Source organism: Portunus trituberculatus, chromosome 9, assembly GCF_017591435.1.
Source record: "Portunus trituberculatus isolate SZX2019 chromosome 9, ASM1759143v1, whole genome shotgun sequence".
Classification (NCBI taxonomy): Eukaryota; Metazoa; Arthropoda; class Malacostraca; order Decapoda; family Portunidae; genus Portunus; species Portunus trituberculatus.
This window is the reverse complement of record NC_059263.1, coordinates 1400001-1425000: the sequence shown is the minus strand read 5'-3', so window position 1 is coordinate 1425000 and position 25000 is coordinate 1400001. Positions and strand designations below refer to the sequence as shown.

The window sequence follows — 25000 nt, the reverse complement described above, 5'->3', positions numbered from 1 at the left end:
GGGCTTGATACCTATTTGTGTTGCTTGTCAAGTGAAAATTGCAATAAATCTAGTCTACGGAAGTCATGGAGGCCAACTACAGGTAAATAAAAATGGTTTCAGTCTTGCACGAACCACTGGGGCACAGCCTCACACACTCAGTTGGAATGAAGAGTAGAGAAAACACGGAAAAAGGGCAGAGAGTAAGATAAAGTGCTACATGGGCAACTGTATATGCCTATGCTCTCTGTTGCTATGGTTCTGCACACACGTCACCAGTGTGCAAAGGAAAAAATACACCCAAGTTTGGTAAACTAGGGCATGTGGCTGAGATCTGAGAGAATAATGGGTCAATGTCTGTCATATCTGTACAGTGCAACTCTGGCAAGACAAAGGCAAAGCGTAGATGTATATAAAGCATAAGAAAGGACCATTTTGAAAACTATTTCAGTTGTGATTACACAAAATATGAAATTATAAACAATACCACTTTGAAATGGACAAATTTGATTCATGACAGAAGATGACACCAATCTGTCTCCTTCATAGTCTTAGCAGACATCAGTTAGAAAATCACTCTGGTCTTCGAATTTGTTCAGAGTGGAATGACAAAGGACATGCTATTGGAGATGATGCAAGGGACTCCAGTTAATCAAAGCACTTGTGTGGCCGCTGTGATGCTGGTGGGTGTACAGAGTTTTAATCCTTGAGACGTGTGTCCAGATTACTTACAGTGTGTGTGGCAGCTGCTTGGTAGACACCAGCTGCTCCATTACCTCATTCCCCTTGAGAAGGCAGGGTATGCTTACAACCAATTGATACAAGCAACTCTACAGTTAAAGGGGAAAATTTCACTAAAAGATGATCTTGACTGGAGGCAAATTTTGTCACCTTGATACTAATTAAAAGGTATAAAAAGTTATCAGTGAGTGAACACTAGCAGTACACAGACGGGTCACGCCTAGCAATACACCAGCGATGTGAGGCACCAAGCAGATCATTAAATGGAGTCGGTTGCAAAGGCAGGCACGAGTTTTAAAGAGGGAACCCCGAGTCCGGCGATGTGGAGCAAGACGGGGCTGGTCAGGCTTGGCAGCCTCACTCACCCCAGTCACGTTGTCCTGTTCCTATGTTAGAAAGGGGAAGGGACAGAAGAAAGAGAGGATGGGATTAATCGCATAAAGGCAGCATACAAACACACACACACATACAGTACACTGAAGTCTTATATTTAATTTTGAAATTTATTTCTTTGGAAATTAGAAAGGTTTAGTGCAGATAGAACAAAGCTACAACAAAGACTTGCACAACAAAACCAGACAGACACACACTGCAAGAGTGACAGGAGATACACAGGTAGTATTCCAGGCCTTTATCATATTGCTATTACTCTCACTGTTAACAAACTTGTACTATATATCACTTGAAGGTGACACAATACAGGAAAGACAAGAAGGCAACAAAGTAATATACATTTTTACTTCACAAACACACTTCAGCAATGAGAAACACTTGTGTGCCAAAATATATATGCTGAAACATATGCTTTAAAATGAACATACAAAAAAGAATGACCACAAAAGCAATTTCAACATTAAAAGCATCCCATAAGAACATTTCATGCCTCACCTAATACAGCAAGCATTCAATGCAAATATAAGACACCAGCCTAAGAAGCAGACACACCATGCCAAAAGTGTCATGGCACAGCTGGTACACTCGCTGACATGGTTACTCTGGGTGAGATGCATCTCAAGGAAACTCGGGAACCTTAATCAATTAACAAGTGTGTAGGGTGTCCTGGTAAACAATTACCATTACTCAAGCTCAGTAAAAAAATCAGCATGTACCTTTGCCTATAATTGGCCAACAAGGGGAAGTAAAGAAACCCAAGGTGGTCACACTATGGAAACAATACATATCTATTCCTGGTTTTAAACAAATAAATAAATACACAAAATAAAGCATGACTATACTATACACTGCAATGTTTAAGGAGGTAAATAAAGGAAATGTTAATGAAGGACTGAGGAACTTTGTGGGGAAATTGTCAACGTCATCAAGATGCCAATTAAGAATGAAATCTTTACACACATGATGAAATAACACTAGTTTGTTCTTTACCAGCTAAATACCATTCATTACTGTACAGTATTAACTAACTTGTATTCTCATTTTGTGAAAAAAATTATTGTATAAAATTAACTTTTCAAACTTTTCCTTTCTTCTGTTACATTTGTGTTCTTGTTGTCTGTTGCTAATACGTCTGAAGTTTTTATCAATTTAGTCAAGTTTGGTTTCAATTAACACACATCTCCGTTTGTTAAGTTAAAGTGTCCGTGTTCAACATCAACTTCCTCCATGAGTGCTTTTTTCCCTGCAGGTTCCTTCATCACTGTTGCAAACTTGAAAACTAAAAATTATTGATGCAAATAGTTTAATACAGTTTCTGAATACGTAACACTAATACAGTACAATGGAGAGAGAGAGAGAGAGAGAGAGAGAGAGAGAGAGAGAGAGAGAGAGAGAGAGAGAGTAATTATATCTACCATAGACTATTATTTTATGAAGATACAAACATGCTTTAGTCTGTTTAATTATAGTGCATGTATGTAAGTATGTATGTAGGTGTCTTTCTCTAGAGGGGGTGTCAGTGAAGGTTACATTAAAGATGAGCCTGCCATTCCAAACATCCAGGCGGGGGTGAAGGTACACTGGAGTCTGGAAGGTGGGTGGGACTCGCTGAATGGCTGACTGGCTACACGACAAACTATCCTTCCCAGTTTTAGGATTACTATAGGCAATCTCATGCTAACTTATGGATACATGGAATCTAATTCTTTGTTTGGTTATCATAAGGAAATCCAGATTGTTCACTGAGATATTGGAGAAGAGATAAGGAGTTTTAGGATTACAATAGGGAATCTAATGCTAACTCATAGATACATGGAGTTTAATCCATTGTTTTCAATATCATAAGGAAATCCAGGTTATTCATTGAAAGGAGACACAATTCATAACAACACAAGGGAACTTGAAGCCATGTTCTGGATACATTAAGATTACCTAGAGTTGAATCCTTTGTTTTGGGTATCACAAGGAAATCCAGGATGTTAATCAAGGTATTGGAGAAAAGATAAGGGAAGAAGTTATCTATCTATCTATCTATCTATCTATCTATATATATATATATATATATATATATATATATATATATACATATTGGTTTACAAGGGAATTAGAAGCCATGTTTTGAGTGCACTTAGATAATCTGGTGTCCTTTTAAGGATTTGATGGTGAGTGCTGGAAATTACACAGGATTCTATTGTTTTAAAGGAACTGATGGTGAATTTGGAATTAGGGGTAATGTGATACTAATCTCTGCATGTCTTTTGGGAATCGGGGCACTTCTAAACGTCACAATAGAGGCATTCATTAACACTCCAGTCTGTTTTAATGGTTTCTGATACTAAGTTCTGGATGTCATTGGCAGGAGATTTCAGTGTGCTATAAGAGTGACAAAGGAAGAAATAAAAGGGTAAAGAGTCACTCCTTAATTCGTGTTTTAAAAGATATCAAGAAGGAAAAGAAAGGAGTTGTGTACGTTATGAAGATGCTAAGTTCTGTATGGCAAAGGAAGGGAGGGGGAGGTCCGGTGTGCTGCAAGAGTGACTTAGAAAGATATAAAAGGGTAAGTCACTCTATAACTTTAATTCAAGCGTGTTTTAGACAAAAAAAAAAAAAAAAAAAGAAGTTGTGTAAGTTATGTACGTAGATGCTAAATTCTATATATCAGATATGGAGAACCAATGTGCTGTAATCAAAAGGCAAGAAGTCACTATAACTTTACTTCAAGCGTGTTTTAAAGGATGAAAAAAAGTTAAGTTGTGTAAGTTATGCAACTCGTGTGGGAATAAAAGTTGATAGGTAACAAGACACGTGCCTCCCTAGTGGTACAGGGTTGGAGGGATTCTATTCTAAGCATGTCATTCCTTACATAAGACAAGCAAGGCTAAATTAAGTCCTTCCTGGCAACCTTACCGGCATCTGTTCCAGCAAAGAGCAGCGTGGAAACAAAGAGAAACAAACAGGTGAGTATATCAAACCACAATAAAATACACACACACACACACGCTAACAATGATTTTTAAACAAAGGTTATCGGAGACTTTTATTTTAACACACACACACACACACACACACACACACACACACCTAAAAACCAGATATAAATAAGTAGAACGTCAAAGGAAGCTGGTATAGTGTTCAACAGGAAGCGTTTTTAAATAAGCAGACATTTTTATGCAGCAGTCTCCCCCATGACACTGATTGAGGATAAAACTTAACGATAACACACACACACACAGGTCAGTAAATACAAGTAATACGTCATACAAAACTGGCGTAGTGTATACAGAAAACATTCATTATAGTAAAGTAAGTTGCCATTCCTTCACAGCGAGTTCCTTCTATAACAAATACGAGGAAAATTCTTTAGTACGAAATAACCAGACGAAATAAAGACAAGTGTGAAAGGAAACGCTCCCGGTGAAATATTATCGCGGGAGATGTGATAAATGCTTACTAATGTATACCTGTGACCCGTGCCGTGCTGAAAGGTTATGCAGACTGACACGGCAAGCATCTCAATATTACCTCCACGACTCCTGAAGCATTTGGTGTTGCAATCCATTCAGGAACTACAACCTCATTCACACACTACACACTCCCATTCATCACCATTACCACCACCCAAGACGGACACCCAGAGCCTCCCCACTCCCTACTTTTATCGCGGCATACGCGGCGGAGGACGATGCGGGGCAGTGAGGGATGGGGAGGGGAAGGGTGACGGCGCGCAGATCAAAGCCTCATCACATAAAACACATTAAGAGACTGTCAAAAGGCGGCGCCCCTCCCGTCACTCAACATCCGGACCCCACACACTTGACTAATTTTCGAAGAGGCAATTACATGACCAGGAAAAATTTGCCAGTGTTCTTTTACGAGAGAGAGAGGGAGGGAAGACGGAGACGAATGTTTGTATCTATCACCCGAGCGCGGAGGAGGAAGAGGAGGCAGCGGAGGAGGAATAAGGCGGGCAGTTTCAAGGTTGCCTATCTATAATCCATTAGCAATCTGGCCGTGGGACCTGGGCGACTCATCTCAGTTTGGTGCATAAAAGATGAATCAGCGGACAAATACGGGATTCCATTGTGTGGCAAATCGTAACCCAATACCGTGGATAGTGAACACACACACACACACACACACACACACACACACACGCCTCCCGGGAAGCCATCGATAAATATAACGCACTCGGTGAATACACAATAGTCGCAATCAATACGTTCGCCACCTCGGGCGGAAAGACGGGGATAAAAATAGCAAGGCAACAAACGATCAGGCACCTCCACCAACCTCCAAGCAGATTACAAGCGAGGAAAAAACGAGTTATCACCACCATAGAAGGGAGGAGAGGGGGACAAGAGAGAGAGAGGAAACTAGGGAGGATGGGGAGAGAAAGAGAGAGAGAGGGAGCGGTTTAGGAGGGTGCGACGGCGCCTACCACTAAGGAAATTTTACCGCGCAGATCTGGAGCCTAGACTTTCCACACTCCTGGGGCCGCGATGGGCGAGGCGATAAGGAACGGGCACATGTGGACGCTCTTAGGGTTAGGAGGGATAGGAAAGGGACAGGAAATGGGAAAACTAACACTGGAATAACGTCGGGTAGCTGTGTAGCGGCCCTGGGGTTAGGTTAGGGTAGACAAAGGCAGAGCGTGGCAGTCGAGACAGGGCGTATCGACCAGCACGCGGGAGGTGGAGGAGGAAGGGGAAGTGTGGGAGGGGTGAGAGAGGAAGAGGGATGCAGGGGGAGGGGTATGAATGGGGGAATTTCCCGCCACCCAACCACCCACCTAACGCCACCACGGAAAACGGATCTGGGGAGGGGAAAATGGGAACGCTGGAAAGGGGGGCAGGGGCGGGGGCGTTGAAAAGGGGGGCGGTGAGCCTCTCGTATCCAGTACCCGCGGACACACACTCATACCGCGGAGGAGGAGCACGAGGAGCATGAGAGGAGATAAGAAGGAGCGGAAGTGGAGGTAGGTGAAGCAAAGGAAGAAGCGAAAGATACAAGCAGAGAGAGAGAGAGAGAGAGAGAGAGAGAGAGAGAGAGAGAGAGAGAGAGAGAGAGAGAGAGAGACGCAACTTGGGGAAAGAGAGAGACGAGGAGGGAATAAACGAAAAATAAAACAAAAATACATGCAAAAACAAAATAGAAGACAATACTATCATGAACGAAACAGAAAAAAAGACGAAAGACCTGAAACATATATACACAAAAAGAAAAACGCAAATTGAGAAGAAAAGAAAACAGACACCCCCAAAAAATAAGAGTAAAAGAAAACAAGGATAAACATAGGAGAGTAACAAGAGGAGAGAGAATACTGATCGCCTCGCCACCAACACTCGGCAATTAATCAAGTCGAGGCTTTGCAATTTTTTTGGCGAATTAAAAGACAAGACACGCAGAGGCAGGACACGACTTAAGAGCCGTCATTATTGCTTAAACGAGAGAGAGAGAGAGAGAGAGAGAGAGAGAGAGAGACGCTTACTACGTTAAAAGCGTCTCAGAAGGAACTAGAATCTCCAAACGACTAAGGAACGCCGAGTAAAGGAGAGGAGAGGGCGTGTTGGGGTTGGCCAGACGCAGTGACGTAGCGGGGCACAGCAAGAGGCGAGAGAGGGAGGCGTGGTAAGGCATGACGTCACGAGTGTGGGCGGTGCCAGACTCATGATGGGGGGCGCAGAAGGGGAGGAAGAGGAGGAGGGGGCGCCGCGCAGAGAGGGAAGAGGGGGCCGGGGGGCATGACGTGCTTGGATCATGACTAAAGCTGGTAGGACGGAAGGGAAGGACACAAACACACGAACACACAGACACACACACAGAGATAGGTAGTAGTGGTAGTGGTGGTGGTGATGGTGGTGGTGGTGATCATGTGAGTGACAGACGGACAGACAGACAGATACACCACCTGACAATACTCAAGATTGCCAATTGACCATTCTGTCTGTAACCCGGAACTGTCGCCAGAGAGAGAGAGAGAGAGAGAGAGAGAGAGAGAGAGAGAGAGAGAGAGAGAGAGAGAGAGAGAGAGAGAGAGAGAGAGAGAGAGAGAGAGAGAGAGAGAGAGAGAGAGTGGTGGTGGTGGTGGGGTTGGACAGATTAATAGAAATTATACACAAAAATGAATTACTAATGAGAATCCTAAAAAAATAATAAGACAAGCAAATAATTACAAGATATTTTAAAGAGAACGAAAAAAAAAATGAAGGAAAACATGAACAACAACAACAAAAACAACAACAACAAAAAAGGATAAGAAACACGATATCTAAAATGAATGACGAGACAGGACGACAGAGAAAAAAAAAAAAAAAAAAAACACGATGCAAGGTAACATTTTTTTTTCATTTACATAGCATTTACATTTTTTCACCCTTCTTGACCCTCAAATACCACGGTCAGTGTACCATAGAAAAAAGAAGAAAAACAGCAAAAAACAGGGAACCCAAAAATAAGAAGAGTTTAAGAAAAGAAAAAGAAAAAAAGTAACTTAAAGATATGATGTGCTTGAATTCCACTTGTGAAAGAAGGAAGGAAGGAAGGAAGGAAGGAAGGAAGGAAGGACAGTGTAGTGTAGCGTAGGATAAAATCAAACGAGCTGAAGACCGAAGGATCCATTGGTGCATGAAAGGAAGGAAGGAAGGAAGGACGGGAGAAATGAAGGAAAGGAAAGGAAATGAAAGGAAAGGGAAAGGAAATGAATGAAGGAAGAAGGATAGAAAATACCAAACTTAAGGATATGCTGGTGTCTGAAATCTGCTTAGAAAGGAAGGAAAGACAGAAAAATACCGTTCAGAAAAGGAATGATAGAAAAAATGAATGGATGAAGAAAGAAAGAAAACAGAAAGGAAATGAATGAATAAATGCAGGATAGGGAAATACCACTTAGAAAAGGAAGGAAGGAAGGAAGGAAGAAACGAATGAAGGAATGAATGAATGAATGAATGAAGAGAAGGAATGGAAAGGAGAAAAATCCCACTTAAAGAAAGAAAGAAGGAAGGAAGGAAGGAAGAAAAGAAGGAAGGAAGGAAGGAAGGAAGAAAAGAAGGAAGGAAGGAAGGAAGGAAGGAAGGAAGGAAAAAGGAAGGAAGGAAGGAAGGAAGGAAAGGAAAAAAAAGAAGAAAACGAATGAAGGATAGAAAAATACCACTTACAGAAAGAAGGAAGGAAGGAAGGAAGGAAGGAAGGAAGGAAGAAAGAAAGAAAGAAAGAAAGAAAGGAAGGAAGGAAAAGGAAAAAAGAAGAAAAGAACGAATGAAGGATAGAAAAATACCACTTACAGAAGGAAGGAAGGAAGGAAGGAAGGAAGGAAGGAAGGAAGGAAAGAAGGAAGAGCAGGAAGGCGGAAGGGTACAAGCAGAGGTGAACGGAGTCACACTTACAATCAATACACGCTCTCTCCTACAGCCTCTCTCTCTCTCTCTCTCTCTCTCTCTCTCTCTCTCTCTCTCTCTCTCTCACGCACGAGTACTACATCATCTTACTCTTCTCGTCCTTTCATTCTTCTCTCCCTCGCCTTCCCCTCGTCACCCCTCTAAGCCTTACGAAGATATCACATACAAGCTACGTTTTTCACAGGCTAAGGACAATACGTAACTCTCTCTCTCTCTCTCTCTCTCTCTCTCTCTCTCTCCAGGTTATGCAACAGCCTCTTGTATGAAAGACTTTTGAGAGAGAGAGAGAGAGAGAGAGAGAGAGAGAGAGAGAGAGAGAGAGAGAGAGAGAGAAAGTCCTGAAAGAAAGATGTTGAAAGCTGAAATATGCACCTCTCTCTCTCTCTCTCTCTCTCTCTCTCTCTCTCAGCATCACTACACGAAGAAAGAGAGAAACACAGACATTTAACCAAACTAACTGACTAACTAACTAACTGACTGACTGACTAACTGACTGACTGACTAACTGACTGACTCACTGACTGACTGACTGACTAAATGAACCAATGACTAAACAATGTGAAAGGCTGCAACGAGAGATGAGTCAGTGAATGCACAAAAAGAATGAGTCAACACGAGAGAGGAGTGAGTCAAGGTGTGGGGAAAACACAGAGAGAGAGAGAGAGAGAGAGAGAGAGAGAGAGAGAGAGAGAGAGAGAGAGAGAGAGAGAGAGAGAGAGAGAGAGAGAGAGAGGGGGAGGGGGGTTAAGTAAGGGTGAAAGAGCGAGGGAATGAGTGGGAGAGTAAGTAAGAGAAGCCACCACTCACTCACTCACTCAGTCTACGCCACTCTCACCTACCAAGAGGCGACACTCGACCTTCATCCTATAGCCTCTCTCTCTCTCTCTCTCTCTCTCTCTCTCTCTATTCAAAATTCCAAGCTTCATTTTCACACTTTTTTTCCTTTTCTATTTTCTCTTCCTTTCCACCATCGTATTTGTATTTCGGCTCTCTCTCTCTCTCTCTCTCTCTCTCTCTCTCTCTCTCTCTCTCTCTCTCTCTCTCTGGAAACTACATACTTTAATTTTATTCCTCTCGTCTCTGTTTATTGTTACATTTATTACTTTTACGGTTATGCCTCGTAGTTGGCGCGTAATAGTAGTAGTAGTAGTAGTAGTAGTAGTAGTAGTAGTAGTAGTAGTAGTAGTAGTAGTAGTAGTAGTAGTAGTAGTAGTAGTAGTAGCAGCAGCAGCAGCAGCAGCAGCAGCAGCAGCAGCAGCAGCAGCAGCAGCAGCAGCAGCAGCAGCAGCAGCAGCAGCAGCAGTAGTAGTAGCAGTAGTAGTAGAAGTAGTAGTAATATCCACACGTTACAGTCAGTGTGTGTATGTACGTAAGTAGGTTGCGTTAATCAATACTTCTACGCACAATCTACCCAGTGACACACACACACACACACACACACACACACACACACACACACACACACACACACACACATTCTTGAAAATTCTCTTTGTTTACCTCTCTGTCTGCTTGTCTATGTCTGTCTACCTTTCTCTCTCTCTCTCTCTCTCTCTCTCTCTCTCTCTCTCTCTCTCTCTCTCTCTCTCTCTCTCTCTCTCCACAATAAGTAGAGAGATCCGAGGTAGATTCCTTTTAAATCAATCCCTCTTCACCTTAAAATTTGGATGAAGTGAATCTTTTCTTTATATTCTACGTCCCTTCACTTCTTCCCCTCTTCTCTCTCTCTCTCTCTCTCTCTCTCTCTCTCTCTCTCTCTCTCTCTCTCTCTCTCTCTCTCTCTCTCTAGAAAGGTCGTAAGCAACGGAAGGAAAGGGAAAGGTTAGGAAGGTTCTGTGCTGCTGTCGCTTCTGCTGGTGGGAGGTTTAAAGGGGGGGGAGGGGTAAGAGTGGAGGGAAAGGGGGAACAGGGGGAGGGAGATTCCAGCCTGGTCCGCCAATCAATACAACGCCTCCCTCTCTCCCTCCCTCCCTTCCCTCCAGAGCATCACAGAATGGAGAGAAGGAATACCAACACACACACACACACACACACACACACACACACACACACACACACTTCCCTATCCACCTACACACATGCACACTACACCCACGCGACCCACGAACACACTCTCTCTCTCTCTCTCTCTCTCTCTCTCTCTCTCACGCGTCCTACGAAAACACACACACACACACACACCAAGGCCGAAGATGCAACAGTGATCATTACCAGAGAGAGAGAGAGAGAGAGAGAGAGAGAGAGAGAGAGAGAGGGGGTTTATATATATAGAGCACGTATTCGTTTTTTCTTCCTCTTTCTGCTTCATTTAGTCTACACGAAGTTTCCATTCAGTAGAACTAACTTTGGATGACTTGGTGGTGGTGGTGGTGGTGGTGATAGTGGTAGGGTGCGGTATGGAAGCGATAGTGTGGTGTGGCGTAGTGTGGTAGGAAATGCAGTAAGCCCACAACCTATCGATCTCTATCTCAATCCTCTCTCTCTCTCTCTACTACTACTCGTACTTCCGTGACTGGTCCTTCCTACCACCACCACCACCATCATCACCACTCCTAACCGTAACAGCGATCTACAGTTTACCGATATCAACTGGCTGTTCTTTTCCTATAGTCATCGATATTCGGATGACCTACATTACAGTCACCACCACTATCACCACTATCACCACCACCAAGGCGTCAGTTCACCCCGGCACGCAAAATCACAAATACGACCTTGTTTTTCATGACCAGATATCACGAATGCTTGTTTCTTGTACCTGTGTTCGTCTGCGTGTCTTTGCTGTCTATCTTTGCTCTTCTATTATTAGTTTGTGCACTCTGGGATAATAAAAAAAAATAGATAAAAATAAGTGATAGGCAAAGGGAACGACGTGTTTCTTATCTTCGTTTGTATTCTTTAGTGAATGTCACGGTTTGAAATGAGTAAAATCTACGGTAAATGTGATGTGCGTTTCATTTGATTGTGGTTTTTAGATTATATAGTTACTCATTTGAAATTGTGTGTGTGGTCTCTCTCTCTCTCTCTCTCTCTCTCTCTCTCTCTCTCTCTCTCTCATTGTGTGCGTGTGGTTCTCTCTCTCTCTCTCTCTCTCTCTCTCTCTCTCTCTCTCTCTCCCTGACCTACAGCACTGCACCACTCCCTAGGCAGGTCGCCAAAAATAGCGCCCGTCTCCTCTTCATTGTTCGCAGTGTTTACCTCCGCCGCCGCCTCATGATAATTACAATATCACTATTTATACTCGTCCTCTGGTTATTGCTACTTCCGCGCCTACCGTCACTCATGTTATACTGGTGGCTGGTGATGCGTGGTAGTGCCTGGCCTCTGTGTGTGTGTGTGTGTGTGTGTGTGTGTGTGTGTGTGTGTGTGTGTGTGTGTGTGTGTGTGAAATGATTGTTGTAGGTCTTCCTTGATCGTTGCTCTGTTTGCTCTTTTACATATTGTGATGTGTTCATTTTTATAGTTTTTCAATGTTTTTTTTTTTTATTTCGTGAGCTTTCGTCATTACAACAACAACAACTATATACTACTACTACTACTACTATTTTTCATTATTGTTCTTTTCCTTCCCGATGCTAGTAGTAATAGTAGTAGTAGTAGTAGTCATAGCTATATTTACAATCATATAAATAATAATACCAGCTTTAATAATACAGGCTTCAACATTGGTAAATTGAAAGAAAAAAAATGGTTATCCAATTTCTTAACCCGCGTGATAAAACTTCGCAAATTGATCCATAATCACCGTTTTCATATTTCATACCACCACACCACCACCACCACCATCATCATCATCAACATCATCATCATTAGGGCGCAGGTAAGGCTCGCGCAGTGGTCGATGAGGATCGGTCCCGGCTCGCCTTCTTGCCAGGACTGGTTTATTTTATTAATTTGGAACTCCCACGAGGAGACTACAAGTGATTGACAGGGTAGAGTCCCATGCCCGCACTCCAACACGCCCTGTTCGCACCAAGGTTATCTTTAAAGGCCATGGAGATGTTTGAAAGGGCTCTTAAGCGTGTTATCCAGTTAACAATTGAAAACACTTAATCACCCAATCACTACGAGCAGTAACATAAAGATACCCTGAGAAATCCGTGTTACTATTTTTCAAAGGCCACAGAGAAGATTGAAAGCCTCTAAAGTGCACGTGTTTATCTCGTTTATAATTCAGAAACTTGAACCAGTCACTATTAGCATCAAAATAACACTGAAAAACACGTGACTTATCAGGCTGTGCTCTCTCCTTACTATTTTCGAGGCCATAGAATCAACATGAGGGCTCGTAAGTGTTCATCTTGTTAACAATTGAAAACTTAATTAACCAGTCACTTGTAGAATAAAAAAAAAATATCTTGAAAATACACGTATCACTTATCAGGCTGTGCTCTCTTGTTTCTATTTCTAAAGGGCAGAGAGACAATTTAAAGTGTTCTGGAGAGTATTCATCCCGTTAATAATTGACAGACATGGTTAAAAGTCAGTAGTAGCAAAAAATACCCTTGAAAAATCCGAGTAACTTCTGTCTTTGCTCTCATTAATATTTCCAAAGACCAATTACGGTTCTCGAGAGTGTTTACCCAGTTATCAATGTAGGAAATTTGTTATTCAGTCACTAAAAGTAGATAAAAAGATCTTTAATCCCTTCCATACTGGCACGCATTTTTACCTTGATTTCTGGGTGTGATTAGACGATTTTATTTGCATTATGAATGGTCTGTGGAGGTCAAAAGATTAATCGCCAGAGTCTTTACTATTCTAATCCCAACATGTTTCTGAAGCTGTACAATATCACCAAATAGTAGCCACAGTGAATACGAAGAGGCGGCACGGTACTGAAGTGATTAAAAAAAGCGTGTCACTTCACTTAGACCTCTGATTTGGAAGCAATAGAGGTACAGAACAGAAGGGTTTCAAAATACACTTCTCAATAACAAGAAGGGAAAACAGTAGTGTTGTTTGTTGTTTATCTTATTTTCTTTTTTGTGTTTTCTTATTCTCTTTACTGCCTTCCCTCCAACACACTTTAACCCTTCCTTCATCACCACGCCCACCACCCCAGCATAGGTAACCCTTCCTTCATCACCCCGCCTACCACTCCAGCACAGGTAACCATTCTGAAAACCAAGGCCAGTGATTGATTTGTAAAGGTAAATTGCGTCATTCCAGATTACCTATATAGCGCATTTACGTACGTACACACACGCGTACACAGCAGACATGACGTAACCGCGGCGGCTCTTTACACACACACACGCGCACACACGCACACAATAAATAGATATAAATATACTTTCGCTGACAAGGCCCCTTTTTATAACACATCCTCTTTTTCCCGCTCTTATAGCATTACGTAAGAGAGAGAGAGAGAGAGAGAGAGAGAGAGAGAGAGAGAGAGAGAGAGAGAGAGAGAGAGAGAGAGTGTGTGTGTGTTCCATTTCTACCCATACTACTCCCAAATTGTTAACCATTAGCCTACACAAATCACTCAAAACAAATCAACATATGCCCTTTATATTCTCAAACAAATCTGGAATGTGTGTGTTTTTTCTACGTTTCTTTTCCAGTATTCTTATATATACGTGCACGGCTCCCACCTTCACCCTCTCCCCCCCTCTCTCTCTCTCTTTCTCTCAGGTCACAAGGTCAAGCTGCCTGACCTGCCGCCTCCAATATTCAGCAGCAGTCGCAGAGATACGCAGTTACCGACACACCCACACACCCACACACACACACACACACACTTGCAGGCGGTGGCTTGGGTTAAGTGAGGTGGGGGGACGCGGGTCATAAATTCAGCTTTTAACTAATATGAACAAACCTCAAATGGTGCTGAAGGGAATACACAAGAAAGGGGAGAGAGGAGAGGAGAGGAGAGGAGAGAAGGGAAGGGAAGGGAAGGGGAAAAATGAAGGGGGGAGAGAAGAAAAAAAAAAAAAAGACGAAGAAGCAAAAGGAAGGGGAGAGAAAAGGAGATGAAGAAAAGGGGATAAAAAAAGGCAAAGTGAAGGAAAGGAACAGGAGAAAGGGGAAAAAGAAAGAAAAGGGAGGAAAAAGAGTGAGAAGAGAAGGAAAAGATTAGGAAACAAAACGAAGAGAAGAAAGCAAAGAAAGACAAATAAAAGATAACAAAAGGAAGAGAGACAAGCCGTGATTAAGAAAGGAATAGGGCAGAAATTTGATGAAACAAGGAATGAGAGAAGAAAAAGGCACTAAAGATGAAGGGAAAGAAGAGAAAGAATAGGAGGAAAGAGCTGGGAATGGAACGGTCACGGAAAAGAATGAGAGGAGAAATGGAAACGAATGACAAAAGAGAGGGAAGGCCAAATGAAAAAGGAAAGAGGGGATAATGGAAAGGAAACACAGGGAATGAAATTGGGGCACAGAGAGAGAGAGAGAGAGAGAGAGAGAGAGAGAGAGAGAGAGAGAGAGAGAGAGAGAGAGAGAGAGAGATTAAATGAAGATAGAGAAATATATAAAGGAAACAAAAGGAAAAAACAAATAAACTGAGAATAAGGAAATATAAAAAAAAAAATCATAAAACAAAATATGAGAAGGAAAAAAAATGAAAAGGGAAGAGAAAACGGAAGAAAAGATAAATAAATAAAAAATAAGGGGAAGTGAGGAATTGTCGAAAATGGGAACACAGAAACAAAAGAAAAATAATATAAAAAAGATAAAAATTGGACGAGGACAAAGAAAAAAAAAAAAAAACAGGAAAAAGGAAAAAAATGGGATGAGGAAACAGGAAACAAAAATAAAGATATGAAGGTACTGAAAAAAACATGAAAAAAAGGGGAAAAATGAGACGAGGAAAAGAGAAACAAATCAAAATAGGACGAGGAACAAAAAAAAAAAGGAAAAAAGGAAAAAAAAAATGGGATGAGGAAACAGGAAACAAAAACAAATGGGAAAAAATGAAAACAATGAAAAAAATGAGACGAGGAAAAGAAATAAACAAAATAAATAAATGAAACTTGGAAAAAAATGAAAAAAATGACAAAATAAGACGAGAAAAGGAAAAAATAGACGAGGAAAAGAAAAAAATACACAAAAATATTGAAAAAGGACAATAGGACGAGAAAAAGAGATATACAAATAATAAAAAAAACAGGAAAAATAAAAAAAAGAAAACGAAAATACTGAAAAGGGAAAAAAGACAAGAAAAAAATAAAAATGAAGAGAAACAGAAATATTGAAAAATGACAATAACAGGACGAGATAAGGAAGAAAAACAAACGAAAAGAAAGAAATGGTAAAAAAATAAATGAATAAATTCTTTTCACGAAAATAATAAAAAGGAAAAAAATACGATGAGGAAAAGGAAAAAAGTAAGAAAAATTGAAAAATATTGAAAAAAAATGACAATTGGATGAGAAAAAGAAAGAAAAATAAACGAAAAGAAAGAAATGGTAAAAAATTAATAAAAAAATCTTGGAAGGAAGGAAGGAAGGAAGGAAGGAAGGAAGGAAGAGGATTTGGAATATGACAATTGGATGAGAAAAGGAAGAAAAATAAATGCAAAGAAAGAAATGATAAAAAGGAAAGGAAGGAAGGAAGAGGACAAGAAGAGGGGAAAACACAAGAAGGAAACGAGGAACACGAGACTCTAAGGCGTCAGTTCCCTTGGCAATGAACCAGCAAACATTCCCCTCCCCCCATGAGCTCCTTCTCCCCTCCCCTCCCCTCCTTTCCCATACACACACACAATTCACTCCCACCACTCTCCTCCTCCTCCTCCTCCTCCTTGTTTCCTTTACATTCTCTTCTGTTATTTTCCTTGATCTCCTTAGACATTTCAAATATCCACCTCTCTCTCTCTCTCTCTCTCTCTCTGGTCAACATTCATACAAGCATTAACCCCCTTCAGTACCATAACATGTTTCAATATTCATTCTGCTTATTATTTGGTGATTTCATACAGCTTCAGACTCTCATGTGGGGATTAAAATAGTGAAGACTTTGGCCATTAATCTTCTGACCTCCATAGACCCTTCCTTATGTCAATAAAGAAGTCTTATCATACCCAAAACTCATGGTAAGAATGCGTCCCGGTACTGAAGAGGTTAAAGAAGAAGAAGAAGAAGAAGAAAGAGAGCTTCAATGAGTATACAATAAAAGGCAATCATTTTATAACAACAAACTGTATTGACCAAGTGCTATCTATGTACAAAAGTTAAAACCGAAGGAAGCGTGCTAACATTCTTTCTAAAACGTTCCTCAATTCGTAACACCGTATCAAAAATTGTTCAATATGAAAAAAAAATACATCGTTTTTTATAGAATTAACAAATAAATTACTTTTCTATTTTTTATCTGTCTCTTTAAACCTGACCTTTCTTTCTCATTTGTCTTCAATATGATTCGTGCTACTGACAATGTGTGTGTGTGTGTGTGTGTGTGTGTGTGTGTGTGTGTGTGTGTGAAGAAAAGAACTGCGTCTGTTTTTATCTTATCTGTATCTATTATTATCAACTGGGCTCTACGTTTTTCAATATTTGTAACATGAATCTCTTTTGTATCTGTAGTTCCTGATTTGCATGTCTCTAACACACACACACACACACACAAAAGGGCTACCCACACATTCACAGTTTAATTAATCAACGCCTTCCTTCCTGCACCAGTTCATCACACAAGTCTTCTTCCTTCCCTCCTGATCCTGGCTGGTGGGTGGTGGTGGTGGTGGTGGTGGAGGGCTGTGAGGCAGGTAATGTCATGGCAGGGAGGTGATTCTGTCCTGTGAGGTGGCAGCAATGGTCTCTATCTTCACTTTTTACTGGGACAGGGATTAAGGAGTGTTGCAGGGGCTTCTTCTCTCCCCGACCTGCCACAATTTAAGAGAAGGGGCTTTCCCTCTTCCTTCCTTCCTTCCTTCCTTTACAGTTTATCAATTTTCTTCTACTTCAGGAGGGAGGAGGGGTGAAGGTGATTCATCTCCCTCTCCCATGACATCAGTGCGGGAAGGGTGGCCGTGTTTGGGCTGCCTTGCTCTTTTTATTATTTCTTCATGTAGTGTTCATGCATCTTTCTCTATCACTGAGGGAGACAAACTTTGCCCTCCCTCACAGTAAAAGTAAAGAAAGGTTATCTCAGTACTGGATTTCCTTCAGTTATAATATGTTAATGTTAAATAGCAACTGCCTTTTTTATAGTTTCCCCAGCAAGCCAACTTTGTGCCTCACCACACTCCAGGTGTTGGCGGCGCGCTCCCTGGCCTGCTGCGCCCCTCTCTCCAGAATCTGGTCCAGGTGGCCAGGCTCCTGCAGCAGGTGGTTGTAGTGCTGTCTGATGGGGGCCAGGTGCTCCACCACCGCGTCAGCCAGTACCAGCTTATACTGGGCCGTGGTGAGTCCCTGGCTGGCTGCCTGGATTTCCTCAAAGTTTCGGCCCGTCACAGCCCGGTCAATCACCATCAGGTTGGACACGCCGGGCCGTTCCTGCGCGTCGTAGTAAACTTCTGAGGTGAAGTCTGTCACTGCCTTCTTGAACTTCTCCCGCACCACATCCGGCGGGTCGCTGAGAGCCACTCTGCTGCGTGGATCTGGCTCAGACTTGGACATCTTCTTGGTGGGCTGGCGGAGGCTGCGGAGGCGGGCGGCATCCTGGCCCAGCACCAGTGACCGAGGTGCCCTGAAGGTTTTGCCAAACTTGTTGTTGAAGATGCGGGCCAGGTCTGCTGCCAGCTGAATGTGCTGCAGCTGGTCCTCCCCAACAGGAACGTGCGTGGCGTGATACAGCAGGATGTCTGCTGCCTGCAGCACCGGGTACACGTACAGCCCCAGGGGGATCTCCTTCTGCATGGCTGACTTCTCCTTGTACTGGGGCAGGTGTCCCAGGCGGGCCATGGTGGTGAGGCAGCCCAGCACCCAGGCCAGCTGCGTGTGCTCTGGGACGCGGGACTGCTGGAACACCACGGCACGGGAGGGGTCTATGCCGCAGGCCAGCAGTGAGGCCGTCATGCCCAGGGTCTGGGAGTACAGGGTGGTGGGGTCTTGGGGCAGCGTGATGGAGTGCAGATCCACAACACAGAATAGCACGTCATCACCGCCCTCCTGCAGCTGCACCCACTGCCGCACCGCTCCAAGGTAGTTACCCAGGTGTAGCTCACCTGTCGGCTGGATGCCGGAGAAGATGGTCCTTCGGGTGGTGGAGTGGGCTGGGGAAGTGTGCTGGCAGTGGGCAGTGTGGTTGGTGTGGAAGCCTCGACTCCACCTCCATATGTGGGAAGCCTGCTTACTAGTCCAGTATTTCCCTACTTCCTGGTGGTTCAAGGAGACCCTGGGTTGGGGTTTCATGGAGGAGAAGGCTCTGCATGGTGGAGGGGCTGCAGCTGTGTGCCTCAGGAGGGAGGTGGCTACAGGCAACACCTGTGTGCTTCCTCCATGTAACAAAAACATCTCCCTCATCTGGCTTTTCTTTCTTTCTTCCTCTCGATCCTTCTCCTCCTTCCTGCTGGAGACATGATGCATCCACTTAGCACTTCTCCTTCTGTATCACCATACACCAAACTAATCAACTTAGTTATAATACCACCACCATCTCCAACACCACCACCACCACCTGTCCTGGCTTCTTGGCCAAGTACTCCAGCTCACAAGTTGCTCCACAAAGCTTGCCACACTTTGACTACCTGTTTCCACCACTTCCCAGCAACCACAGTTGCCACAACAATGCAAGGAGTCACTACACTGCATTTTCATGTCATTATTGGAGCAGCAGCAACAATACATCTTGAACATTCTTCCTCTGTGTGTGTGTGTGTGTGTGTGTGTGTGTGTGTGTGTGTGTGTGTGTGTGTGTGTATGATAGGTGAGTGTTGCTGAGTGAGGCACCATGACACCACTGTATGTGGGATGAGAATAATGCACACCAGCAAAGGTCACCTGGGCACTGTAAAGGGGCAAGGCTGCACAGTCACTGGCATCAAGACACATGGTCTACACATCTTATTCTCCTTGTCTCTGCATCAATACAAAGATAACCTAATATCATTTCCTCCATCACAGCACAGCCAACAGGCCTTTGTGTTCCCAGGCCCCTGCCCCACACACCGTGGCCACAGACCTAATATACGCTGCCATATTTCTTTCCCTCTAACATATTTCATGGAGATTCATGGTAATTCAAGATGTCAATATAAATCTCTCTTTTTCCCCTTCACAACACAGCTAAGAGCTAATAGTGTCATCATAACTCTTACTTCACCAATATAGTTTTTACTTATATTATTCAACATTTATTATTTACTTAGGACTTGAGAAGCAATTCCTCTCCAGACACAACTACACACACACACACACACACACACACACACACACACACACACACACACACACACACACACACACACACGATAGCAGGAAAATGAAAACACACTCTCATGGGAAGATGTATACAAAGATCAACTTTTCTATACACAGCCTTAGGTATAAGCTGTCCATATGAGCAATAATCCGGAAATTTAAGGCTAAGCTGGATGTAAACAGATAAGGAGAAAGAGGGGCAGTATAAGCACAATTTTCTGTTAAAACAAGACACACATGAGTACAAAGACACAGGGTAAATTAAGAGGCCGAGTGGTCACGTAACAAGAAGAAAACAAGTGAACGAACTGAAAAAGAGAACAAGGAATGGCAACCAAACTTTCTAACTCGCTACTATCACATAACACACACACACACACACACACACACACACAAAACACCCTCCCTGTGTACACTCCTAACACCATTACCAAATATAAAAACATTCCCTTCAAATATTCAATACAACATTCCCACACTGAAATGTACTCCTTAATTTGCCAGCCAGCACTCTTGAGCACACACTTAGGCACCACTTGATGATAATGGTGCTAGCCTCTGTGGACGCCCGACAAAAATGCTGCGGCTGGCTTCGTAGAAATGGTGGAATGGGAGGACTTTACAAAATATGAGTGTGGATGAAATAAAGATGAAATACCACTGCTTCATAAAGCCCCACCATTGGCCCCGTATCACAGTGCGCAGCGGCCAGCGGGACAATGAAACAGGTGTGTCAATAAGGCTGCTATTGTATCGGCATATTGAGACACGCAAAAAAAAACAAAATGTGAGGAATTAAGACACATCAATTGAAGTCTGTTTTCTCTCGATGCAGAAGGGCAAAAAAGAAGTGATTTTATACACCTCACTGCTTCTATATGAGAGCATCATTTGCTTGACATACTAGTGCAGGTGAAATAAAGTGTGATTTTGTATGACTGGAGTGCATCAATACGCATACACATACTAGTGCAGGTGATATAAAGTGTGATTTTGTATGAATGGAATGCATCGATATACACACTGCTCTCTGGGCAAATTAAATAATAAAAAACAGTGATGATAAAGATGTGGCTAGATTTATATTTTCTTTTGTTATGTCAGTTTTTTAAGGATATACATAATTTTTTTTTTTTTTATGAATGGAGTGCATTGGTATATACACTGCTCTGGAAAAATTAAATAATAAAAAACGGTGATGATGAAGATGTAGCTAGAAATATATATTTTTTGTGGATATTTGTGGAGTCAGTTTTTTTAAGGATATACATCACACATTTTTTTTTTTTTTATGAATGGAATGCACTGATATGTATACTGCTCTCTGGGAAAATTAACTAATACAAAACAATGATGATAAAGATGTTGAGTAATATTCTTTTTGTGTATGCCAGTTTTCTGAAGGATATATTATATAACAACTTTTTCTTATGAATGAAGTGCATCAATATGTATGCTGTAATGTTCTCTTGACAAATCTCGATAAAAAATAAATAAATAAATAAAACTAAATTAATCAACAAATAAAAATACACACCAAGAAATACTTTGCCAGGTTTTCAAGGATATACAATGCATGATGTTATGAATTTCATGCATCAATATGTATAATGTACTGTTCTCAAGGTGTGTCAGGATCAATAAGTAAAACGCAAGTTATGATAAAGATACACACGAGAAATACTTTGCCATTTTTTTGGAAGACATATAACACCTGACTTATGAATTTAGAGCACCGATAAGTATACTGCAATGTTCTCCTGACATGGAAAGAAAAAAAAAAAAAAAAGGAAAAGTACAGCGATAAATACTTTGCTGGTTTTTGGAAGATGTACAACACCTGACCAATGTTCTCTTGACATGGGAAAAAAAAGAAGGAAATATACAGTGCGAAATACTTTGCGGTTTTTGCACGATACACAACACTTTATGAATAGAATGTATGAGTATGTGTGGAGTTCTTTTGGTATTTCAGGATAGGCAAAAACAACAAACAAAAATAAAATGATTTGCGTGTAAGCCAGTAAGTGCAACAGTCGGTGATATTTGACGAAAACAACTATCATTTTCATCAAAGAGTAAAATGAAAGGATGGAAATTATATACATAGTTGTTTTCTCTCACTGTTATTCTGCAGATCTTCCCTTCATTACCAACCACTCTGAGACACCTTCCATTATTCTACTGTCACCTCCTAACACTGTGCTGCCTCAGAATTGCAAAATATATTCCATTCCTACATTTTCTCTCTCTCTCTCTCTCTCTCTCTCAAGATGGTTAAAAAGATTCCATTTACTGCTTTTAGTGTTGTGAGTTGTTGCATATTCCAGTGAAAGGATTGAAAACAAACACACACACACACACACACACACACACACACACACACACACACACACACACACATCAGTACAAGAATAGCCTCATTAAACTCGTGAACAGTCGGTCATCATCACCTTTGTCCGAAAGCTTTCAGTCGCCATTAACAATATCTCCCATTCCAAGCTTTAGTAGTTTCATTAACATATTGTAAAAGATTCCTTCATCACCTGCTATGTATTTTCAGTCCAAGGCCATATGCTTTATTGATCAGTTAACCATTACCATTATTATCATTGCTATCATTGACAACAGTAGTAGTAGTAGTAGTAGTAGTAGTAGTAGTAGTAGTAGTAGTAGTAGTAGTAGTAGTAGTAGTGGTGGTGGTGTAGTGGTGGTGGTTGTAGCAGTAGTGGTGGTTGTTGTTGTAGTAGTTGTTGTTGTTGTAGTAGTAGTAGTAGTAGTAGTAGTAGTAGTAGTAGTAGTAGTAGTAGTAGTAGTAGTGGTAGTAGTAGTAGTAGTAGTAGTAGTAGTAGTGGTAGTGGTAGTGGTGGTGGTGGTGGTTGTAGTTGTTGTAGTAGTAGTAGTGGTTGTACTAGCAGCAGCAGCAGCAGCAGCAGCAGCAGTAGTAGTAGTAGTAGTAGTAGTAGTAGTAGTAGTAGTAGTAGTAGTAGTAGTAGTAGTAGTAGTATCAATTTATCATAACACTGACTTTCTCATATTCATCACCAAAATCTTTTTAATACCGAGCTTCATTAAGTTTTTCCTCTTCACACGGTTCATTTCATTATCTATCATGAAGATTGCCTTTCCCCTTTGCTACAGATCTCCCAGCACTTACCAACTGAAACACCATGAGATTTTATATGTAAAGTAGTGTAGTCCCTCTCTAAAGACACAAAATCCAGTCCACCTAACCCCAAGACCACACAACGAAGCTACAGGTCCCCCACAGTGAACCAGTAAGCAATGTCCACCTACAAGTCTTTCCCAGCACTACATCTCCTCCCCAAGACCATACAATCAAGTTACAAGTCTCCCACAGTGAACCAGTAAGCTATCTTGACCTCCCTAGTCTTTCCCATCACTAAATCTGACCCCTAAAGCAACACAACCAAGCTACAGGTCCCCACAGTGAACCAGTAAACAATCCCCAACTACCAAGTCTTTCCCAGCACTATATTTCATCTCCACAAGGCCACACAATCTAGCTACAGGTCCTCACAGCTAACCAGTAAGCTATCTCCACCTATGAAGTCTTTCCCAGCACTGTATTTGATCCCAAGGCAACACAACATCAATAAAGGAAGAAGATAGACCCCCAAACAATAATGTAAGGACACCCTAGCAAAGACTGATCATCCCTACCCACCACCACAAGTAATCAAGTCATCTACCACTCCTTGCATGATGAAATATGTGCACCGTAAGCCAGAGAGAGGGCAAAAGTGAGTCCCTGGGGAGCTATTCACTTTCCTGTGTTGTGGCAGGACATTACACCCATCACACTTGCATAGTTACTCATTCAGACTCAGTATTATGTAATGTAGGGAAGAAAGAATGCCAATAATATTCAGTAAAGTATTAAAAGAAGGAAAAAACATCACATTCATTACACTTCACTCACTCGGACTCAATATGAAGTAATGTGGGATAGAAAAAATGGCAAACATGTTAAGTATCAGAGGAGGAAAGACTCAATATGAAGTAATGTGGAAAAGAAAATGCCAAACATGTTAATTTAAGTATCAGGAGGAAAGAAAACCACATCACACTCATTGCGCTCATAGTTACTCACTCGGACACAATGCAAAGTAACGTAGGGGAGAAAATCCCAAATATGTGAAGTTGTGAAGTATCAGAAGAGGAAAAGAAAGCTCAATATTTAGCAAACCTTAGAGAAAAGAGGGGCGTGGCAGGAAGGGTTACTACCATGAACTTTTTGCCTTGGGCTTGGCACAGAGCCTAGTGGGACGAAACCAGACCCTCTGACATGCTCGATATCCTCCACTGGCAGACTCTGGAACTCCCTGCCTGCTTCAGTATTTCTATCTTCCTATGACCTCAACTCACTTAAGAGGGAGGTTTCAAGACGTTTATCCCATTCTTTTGGCATTTAAGATGGAGGTTTATTAAAGACATTTATCCCACTCATTTGGCTAACTCTCTCTTTCTCTCTCTTGGGCCAGCTTGGGGACTGGCATCTAGGTGGGCCTTTTTTGTTCAGTTGTTTTTGTTGTCCCTGGTCAGATATCCACTCTTACATAAAAAAATCATACTGTGTAGGAAGTAGAGTTTCATGAAAGGATGCTGCGTGGGATGTTTTTTTGCCATCTTACAATTATAAAATGTTAAAAGTAATGGTGTGATGTGAGACAGGATGTAATGCTCCACTGGACCCTCCCAGGAATGTGCCAGAACCACCATTTATACAAGACATTCCTTTGTGAAACTGCCTTCATTCCACCAATAAGAGATGTTCATTGGCAGTTCAGAATTATGATGCAACACTTTCAGTCCTAAAATATTGCAAGTGACTTCAAGAGATAGACCAGGATACTGAGTCCTGTCTGCCATCCAGGAACACTTAAAAGCTGGACGTAGACACAAAGACACAAGATGATGCAAGCAAGTAAAGATGCAACAGGGAATTACAAAGACAAACACAGCACGACCTAACCAAGAAAAGAAAAGTGTGGGGAGGGAACCAACAAAAGACAAACAAGTATATAAACTAAGACAAACCAAAAAGTAAAGAAAATAAATAAATAACACCACCACATTAGACAAACACAACACGACCTAACCAAGTAAAGAAAAATTTGGGCGCGAAACCAACAAAAGACAAACACGTATGTATATAAACTA

At 41.8% G+C, this 25000-nt stretch overlaps 1 protein-coding gene across 18 annotated transcripts in view; it reads right to left on the bottom strand.

Annotated features, from left to right (window-relative positions):
• The window catches only part of LOC123501154 (synaptosomal-associated protein 25-like), a 53480-nt gene that overhangs the window by 23245 nt on the left and 5235 nt on the right, over positions 1–25000 (bottom strand). For 10 of the 18 annotated variants that reach the window (XR_006673576.1, XR_006673575.1, XM_045249762.1 and 7 more), the window contains exons 2-3: positions 4021–4026; positions 1086–1106 (exon numbers count right to left, since the gene is read on the bottom strand). The exons of 3 other annotated variants lie outside the window; for them this stretch is intronic. Coding sequence is in view for 12 of the 15 variants with exons in the window: in XM_045249762.1 (XP_045105697.1) it covers positions 1086–1106; positions 4021–4026 (27 nt within the window). In the remaining 3 variants the exon portion in view is untranslated. Of the gene's footprint in view, positions 1–1085; positions 1107–4020; positions 4027–16638; positions 18966–25000 lie in introns of those variants that run through there. 5 more of the 18 variants (XM_045249764.1, XM_045249763.1, XM_045249766.1 and 2 more) reach the window with 4 other exon arrangements.